This window comes from Cephus cinctus, unplaced genomic scaffold, assembly GCF_000341935.2.
Source record: "Cephus cinctus unplaced genomic scaffold, Ccin1 Ccin1_scaffold1303, whole genome shotgun sequence".
NCBI lineage: Eukaryota > Metazoa > Arthropoda > Insecta > Hymenoptera > Cephidae > Cephus > Cephus cinctus.
In genome coordinates this window covers 116,716-123,946 of record NW_014333733.1, presented here as the reverse complement: position 1 = coordinate 123,946, position 7,231 = coordinate 116,716, and the positions used below count along the sequence as shown (strand labels likewise).

Sequence of the window (7,231 nt, the reverse complement as noted above, 5' to 3'; positions counted from 1 at the left end):
GGGGGGGGGGGGATCGTGCGAGAATCGAGGAGCCAGAGCTCTGCGCGGCCTATTTAATCCAGGATTCAACGATGTCACTGCGATGTCACTTATGCCGCAGCCTTGTAACATATACGCAAATAATCCAATAAATCTCGGTATAGGCCGCTGCTCATCTTTCACAGTCCTTGACACCGGCGTGGTGTCACCCAAAGAGGTGCGCAATCCGCAACGCAACAGAAGACAACAGAAAACATTCTGCTGGGAAGCCTCAATCTTCTGGATCTTCCGTGTCTTCCTCCCCCTCCGTCCCCTGCCCGCCCTCCTTCGCTCACTCACACTCCAGCGTTGGCTTCGTCGTCGGTGCAACCGTTTCCAGGTATATACTTCGAAGTGACTAGATGGTTCGATCGCGAGAGGAGAGGACGAGGAGGAGGGGGAGAGGGAGGGAGAAGAGGCCGAAGCCACTCTTAGGTTACGCAAGTACGTTAAAACGGTGCCAGATATCTGACATCGTCGACATCCTCGTAAAGCCTCGTAAATCCACTCGGACGACAATGTCGAAGGAAGATATTTTCTTCAGGCGTCCATACTCGATTCTTCGAGGACATTCGAGGACATTCGAGGACATTTCGAAGAGTGCGGCCAGCAGGAGCTCTCGCGAGTATCGAAGAGCGAAGGAGTAAACACAGGCGAGCGAAGCAGCCGGCCGACGGGTCTCACTTCCCATTTCCAGTTATCTCGAGGCCCGTTCCATCTCGATTTCACTTTTGGCGGCCATGCGAGCTCTTGTGCAAGCGGCGACGCTGGTTTGGCGTGCGCGACGCGTCGCGTCGCTCCTCTGTCAGCTCGGCGCGCTTCTTTCTGCTCCCTGTGCCTTTTCCGTGCACGGCAACCCCATAAGGTTTTCCTGCTTCGGCGAGCGAGCGGCGCCGCTGCAGCTGCAGTTGCGAGAACGCTGGAGCCGGCAGAATCAAATGCAATCGAACGAGAAGGAAAGGCCTGTGGAGGATCGACCAGAGAGAGTGAGAGAGAGAGAGAAAGAGCAGGTTCGGAGCGAGCTCCGCTCTGGAATTGAACGGCGGCATGGCTATCGGAGTGGCGTCGAGTGAATTCGAAGGGGCCGCCGCGGCGACAGGAGAGGAGAGGAGAGAGGCAAGGCCGTTCTTTGACCCGTGTGGTCAGCCCGGCGCCAATTTTCGGAGAACCGGTCCTTCCCTACAGGAATTTGCTACCTTACTTCGAATCCTGGCAGGAACGCGACACCTGACGTCTCCCTCGGGAACTCCCAGCGAAACGCCCGCCTCGCCCTGCCATTCCTCTGCCACTCGGCCAAGGGCTGCTGGAGCTGGAGCAACGGGCCACCGTAAATTCGTTCAGAATTACCTTAAGCCGGATCCACTGGGGTGCACTCGTGTGCACGTCTGTCGTGCATCTAGGTTCTTGCCTTGTCTTCTGGCGTGCAGGCACTCGATCCTGGATCTACATAATAAGTACGCTTGCACGATCGCTGGATCGTCACGTTCGGAACTGTGTCGGATTTCATAGACTCGAGTGGAATCGAGAGGAGGGAGATGAGCCTACCAGAGGACTAGAGGCTGTGTAATTGCATATGAAACCGACTCTGGTACCTGACTGCACACGAAGTACAGGAGAGGCAAAAGGTGCAGGTTTTCCCAAACAGACGAGAGAAGACACAGCTGGTCGCTTCGGATTAATGGAGAATCGACGCGCGTCACATTCGGCGGCGCCGTGAGTAACGAGCGAGCTATTCGATTGCGCAACGACCCGATCGTAGGTATCAAGGATTCCATTGAAGCTCAATAAATCGACGACGGTTCTGCCGACTGGAACGACGCTCTCGCAGCCTTCGTCCACGGACGACGCAGTCGTCTTTGCGGACGTCCTCATTGATTCTGCAGAAAAAACTGCCGGGTTTGGAAATACGAATTTCGCAAGTGTTAATCCCCGTCTAGCCGTGACTCTTCTCTTTCTTCATTCTATGTCGCACGTCTCGCCTCTCATACGTAATAATGCTCTTTGCGGAGTGTCCAAGGGAACTGTGAGAGACAGATGGAAGAGTGTGATATCGAGTGATCGTTCGAACGTAATCGCCTCGTCGTAATGACATTCCACTTTGTTAACGGGTTAAAGTTGGTAGCCATGATCCGTTTCCACGCACCGGTGCACTCGGCTTCGCCGTCACGCTGGAAACTCAAGACCGTCTCTGAGCCCCGGAGATGCTCCTCTTATTAGACGATCTCTCACGGCCCGTTGCGAAATTCCCGCCACGCACTACAGGCCATCTGGGATTTTGGAAATCCAACCTCCACCGCCGCCCCATTGTTATCCTTTGCAGCTCCTTACTCTCCGCAACCACCCGATACTGTCACCAACTGACAAGCAATGACATCTTGACATATCCTGCCTGCCATGCATTGTCTCGTGTCCTCCTGTGTATCTTGGCACGCCTTTCCATTCCTCCAACCGAGCCTCCGAGCCTCCGAGCCTCATTGTCACCACGAGGGGGAGCGTCGTTCCCGAGGGCACTTTTGTCTTTTCATGCAGCTCGAACCAGTTAGCGATCTCTATCAGTGAACGCATGCCCCCCCCCCCATGTTCTCCTTGTCGATTTTTCGATTTCTGAGCATTGCTCTCGGCTCCCGACGCCCCTGCCCTCGACACGTAGCGTCCAAAGACGATAACTCAGATGCGTATTGTACGTTCCTTTCAGATAAGGGTACCACTGAAGGTCGCTTTCTCGGCGAGGCCCAAAGACGTCGCTGTGTCCATTACCAAGAAGCACCTGACCTGCGGGGTCAAGGGTCAGCCGCCGATAATCGACGGTGATTTTCCTCACGAGGTCAAGCTCGAGGAATCTACGTGGGTGATCGAGGACGGTAAAGTTTTGCTAATCAACCTCGAAAAAGTGAGTACCAGAGGATGATCCTGGTCCATCCTGATCGATCTTTTTTGGATACATTCGATCAATGCTTCTCAACTTTGCGTCCCTTTCAGGTGAACAAGATGCAGTGGTGGTCGCACGTGGTGACGTGTGATCCGGAGATCAGCACAAAGAAGGTCAATCCCGAGCCGAGCAAACTCTCGGACTTGGATGGCGAGACGCGTGGTCTCGTCGAGAAGATGATGTACGATCAGAGGCAGAAGGAGCTTGGCCTTCCCACCTCCGATGAGCAGAAGAAGCAAGACGTTATTAAGAAGTACGTGACTATCTCTCTGGGAACGAAGAATACCAACCATAGATTAACAGTTTCCTAACAACTCACGTTCATTCTGTATTGCTTTCAGGTTTATGGAACAGCATCCCGAGATGGACTTTTCAAAGTGCAAGTTTAACTGAACTTAAATCGTCGGACTTGCGTCATCGTCTTTCTCTGCCTATCCTATCCTATTCTCTGCCGAAATTACGATCATACGTCACTGCACGTTTCAGTGTATTGCTACAATAAATTTCTCTTTTTATAACATTTCGTTGTGAAGCCTTGTATCTCGTCTGACTGTTGCCACGATCTACGCTCATGTCACAAATCACGTAAGATAAATGAAGAAACGGTCCAATGAAAAACTCTGCTGCTTTATAGAATTTCTATAGGTGTATTCTTCTAAAATAGTTTGAATTTGTGTACAAAATAATACAATCGTTATCATTCCCCGAATAGGAGGCGGGAAGGGAGTAACAACAGTTAAAGCACAGCAGTTGCAGTCTATCGAATGAATGAATGAATGAATGAATGGTAGGATGAAATAATGTGAGGCCAAAATTGACTCAAATAGTAGCGATGATCGGGATGGCGGTGCGCGTATACTTATATAGAGTCGATGATAAAAACATTAACAATAACAAGAAAATTGGGATAGGAGGGGATAGAAGTGGGCGATGATTACGTGTAGGCGTCGGTCTCTTTCATGACTCTTGTGATCCATCGAACGTAGTTGGTAAGGCGCACGTAGATACCAAATTTTCCACGTTTCCCACAACCGTCGCCGAAACTCGTAATTCCAAAAATGGTCCATGGATGATCCGGTCTTCTGGGGTCTCTACAGAGTAAAGGCCCTCCACTGTCGCCCGCGCAGGAATCCATTCTGCGCTTTTCATAACCGGCGCAAAACATATTCTCCGTAATGCGATAATCCACGTAGACGTCTCGACAAGCCTCTGCAGATACTATAGGAATCTGCAAATAACGTAAATCAATCCACTCTTAAATGTATTGTATTGTGTGCAACTGTAAGATACAGTCGGTGTCGGTAGTGGTGTCCTTACTCTGGCTTCGTGAAGAACGTCGGTCCCGTAGTCGTCGCTGGCTCGCGATTTGCCCCAACCGATTATTGTGCAGAGTTGATCAGTGGGCAAAGGTTGTTTTGGTGCTGGCAGACAGGCAATTCCACGGGTGCTCGCAGGTTTGAGAGTAACTGGTAATCGAAGCAGAGCCACGTCGTTATCGACTGTGTGCGCGTCGTAACGTGGATGAACAGTAATGGCGTCCACCCTCAGTTCCAATTCGCTACCCTCCGTCATCGTAAGATCATGTTCACCTATGCGCACAAACAGCCGTTTTCTAATGCAGTGAGCAGCTGTCAAAACCCACCTGGGCGAAACGAGGGTTCCGCCGCAAAATGCTTCCTGGAAGAAGGGAATTATCAAAATGGAAAAAGAATAGGAAGGAGGCACATGTTATTTCGCGTGATTAGTATAAACTCACGCGATATCTGTTCAGGACGGCGACTTGCCAAGGCCAACTTCCTGGAGCGGTAGGACGACCGCCTATTATCCTGGTGAAGTACGAGAGACGAGAACTTTTTCCAGTAGATGCTAAGCCACATTTCCAAGAAGCTTCCAAATCGAGGCCTGTTGCGACACTGCCGGCGGGACCATCCACGCCCTCAGGATTCAGTTCGAACTTGTCGAGATCCGAGTCTGTCGCAAGAAGCAATCGTAGCATTTGACGCTGCACCGAGATCAATTGGAATTCGATTAAATCGACGAATACCATCAGTGTCGTCCTCTTGACTGCCGCGAATTCTCCGATGTATCCATCTCTGGCAGAAGCTGCCCTCGACGTAGCAATATGCGCTCTCACGAATGATTCCCAGTCGGCAGACTCCTGGTTTCCTGCACAGTCTGCGCGCGACAGTAAGTAACAACTTTTTCCTTGACGTGGAAATTAAAAAAAAAAAGTGTAAAAACTTGCCGGTGTCGTTGCGTGGTGCATGAACGTGTACAGGGTGACCATTTACTCCATTTTCCATAAAGACGGGCCGACTGCCGTCTGGATCCTTTTCCTCGTTGTCTTCCATGTTTCGGCGCAGCCTCTTTGGGAATCTAGAGCAAAGACATTCATATGTCGCCGTTTATATAGAATAAGTGAAAGCTTGAAGAGTTTCCAAATAAGGACTCACTTGGACGACGTGAAACTGTTTATCTTTGCGACGTTCCCTGCGTCTCTGCTGCTGCTCGCATCTTCGTCTCCTTCCCATTCGGTCCTGCGGACAGGCGCGCTCCTCCTGCGGATAATCACCGATTCAGAGATCGAAGGCAGCCGAAAAAGAGAATTCGAGTAGGACAAGAGGACAATAGTAATACACACCCGAAGAACAGCGGTGCTGCATTTCTCGGAGCGACATCGCCTTACACGGTTTTGCGTGCATCGCCTGTCGCACACGGACCACTCGCTCCAGTCAGTCCACAGCTTCCAGTCGTACTGTTCGGCAGCTCGTGGAACCGGAGAAGATTCTGCGTAAAGGAATAAGGAATCCATGGATAAGATTTATTGGGGCTCCGTTAATCTTCAGAGGTAATCGGCTCACTGATATTTGGTATCGCTGTGTCATTCAAGAATCCTACTGCCTCGCGAAGCCACTTGTGCGTTTCCCTGTGGCCGGATGCTTCAGCGAGGATGTCGCCTGCAGCCTGCCAAAAGAAAAAGGGAGAAGAATAGGAAGGATTGATTATAAATATTATAATAAATAACGAGGAGAGACGCGGCCGGAATAACGAGTCCTCCTAAGGACTACTAATAGCTCGTTGCACAACATTCTGGTAATTCGTACAAAATTACTGCGGTCGCCCGTGACCCGTCGACAGACGGAGAGGGAGAGAGAGAGAGAGAGAGAGAGAGAGAGAGAGAGAGAGAGATCTTTCCAGCTCTAGGCTAGAGTCTTTGCCAGAAAAAAAAGCCATCGCTCACGCTTACTAGAGCGGCAGATACTTGAACGTCATCCCGGGACGATTCTGCTGAGCCTTTTTGGACGGTGAGCTCAGGAGCCCAGTTTCCAGTAATATTGGGCAAAGACGCTCTTGTGGAATAATCTAAGGCTGCTTTTTCGAGGACTTCCCTTGAACGCCCTTTTGAAGCTGGCCGAGATGTTTGCAGGAGGCCCTGTTTCCCGGTGACTACACGTATAAATAGATTGAGTAGTGGCCGCTTTATGAAGTACCTACGTCCCGTGAAAGCACTTTGCCCTGGGAGCAGCCAAACTCATCTGACATTCAGAGAGAATTTCTTCTGCGGAACGTGAATATCCGAGGGAGCGCGATTAATGGGTGGCCTTTGTCAGGCTCCGAGGATGTTACGCTCTGCCTCTCATATTATATCCCATTGTATCTGAATAAATAGAGTGCGCGTGAACGTACGACGATTGCCGAATAGTATGGGCAATCGTGGGATCGGTACTTCGGTAGTCAAAGAGTTGCTAAGGTTGACGTAACCGACATGGCCAGCCGAGCATGAACACAGGCGAGCGCGGCGATAAATCAAATCGATGGACCTCGTTGCCGCGCGACACAAAGACCGCTTAAAAAATTGGGACAGGCCCACGAACGCACTAACAGTCATGGCCAAATATTACAATCGGTCCCAGCATCTTATTCGATTTTATCGCGCCAGGTCAATTTGCCGGCGACACGTAACGAGCTGCTCGTTCAGGACCTAATAGGAAGATCACGAGGCTGAGGGTACCCCGTGACTCCACGAGTTCCTCGATTGCCCAATAAAAGATCCACGCTTAGTTAGCGCAGCCTTAGCTGATGCATTTTCAGAAAGAAGGAAGGAAGGCTGTAATGTCAGGCCAAACGGAATGAGGAATCCCTAATGGTCGTTCCACAGAACGCACGAGCGCTCGACCGAAATCGTAGGTGGAGCGTGTATCTCGAGGTTGACTATAACGAGAAGTGGGAAGACGAAAACTCCATGTTTTTCGACATAGTTCGCGGTTCCAAATGGGGGGCGGG

General features: G+C 50.8%; 2 protein-coding genes across 4 annotated transcripts in view; one reads left to right on the top strand and one right to left on the bottom strand.

Annotated features, from left to right (window-relative positions):
* LOC107272839 (nuclear migration protein nudC) overlaps positions 1 to 3,467 on the top strand; it is a 22,934-nt gene extending 19,467 nt beyond the window's left edge. Inside the window, exons 5-7 of the mRNA XM_015750390.2 lie at positions 2,714 to 2,908; positions 2,998 to 3,200; positions 3,289 to 3,467. Of these exons, the coding sequence (XP_015605876.1) occupies positions 2,714 to 2,908; positions 2,998 to 3,200; positions 3,289 to 3,340 (450 nt within the window). The 3' untranslated portion in view covers positions 3,341 to 3,467. The remainder of the gene's footprint in view (positions 1 to 2,713; positions 2,909 to 2,997; positions 3,201 to 3,288) is intronic.
* Positions 3,468 to 3,571: 104 nt separating this feature from the next.
* The window catches only part of LOC107272833 (plasminogen), a 6,836-nt gene continuing 3,176 nt past the window's right edge, over positions 3,572 to 7,231 (bottom strand). For all 3 annotated transcript variants that reach the window (XM_015750376.2, XM_015750377.2, XM_025090138.1), the window contains 8 exons: positions 5,809 to 5,911; positions 5,589 to 5,734; positions 5,401 to 5,505; positions 5,193 to 5,323; positions 4,992 to 5,122; positions 4,704 to 4,918; positions 4,265 to 4,624; positions 3,572 to 4,175 (listed from right to left, as the gene is read on the bottom strand). In XM_015750376.2, coding sequence (XP_015605862.1) covers positions 3,882 to 4,175; positions 4,265 to 4,624; positions 4,704 to 4,918; positions 4,992 to 5,122; positions 5,193 to 5,323; positions 5,401 to 5,505; positions 5,589 to 5,734; positions 5,809 to 5,911 — 1,485 coding nt within the window. In that variant the 3' untranslated portion in view covers positions 3,572 to 3,881. The remainder of the gene's footprint in view (positions 4,176 to 4,264; positions 4,625 to 4,703; positions 4,919 to 4,991; positions 5,123 to 5,192; positions 5,324 to 5,400; positions 5,506 to 5,588; positions 5,735 to 5,808; positions 5,912 to 7,231) is intronic.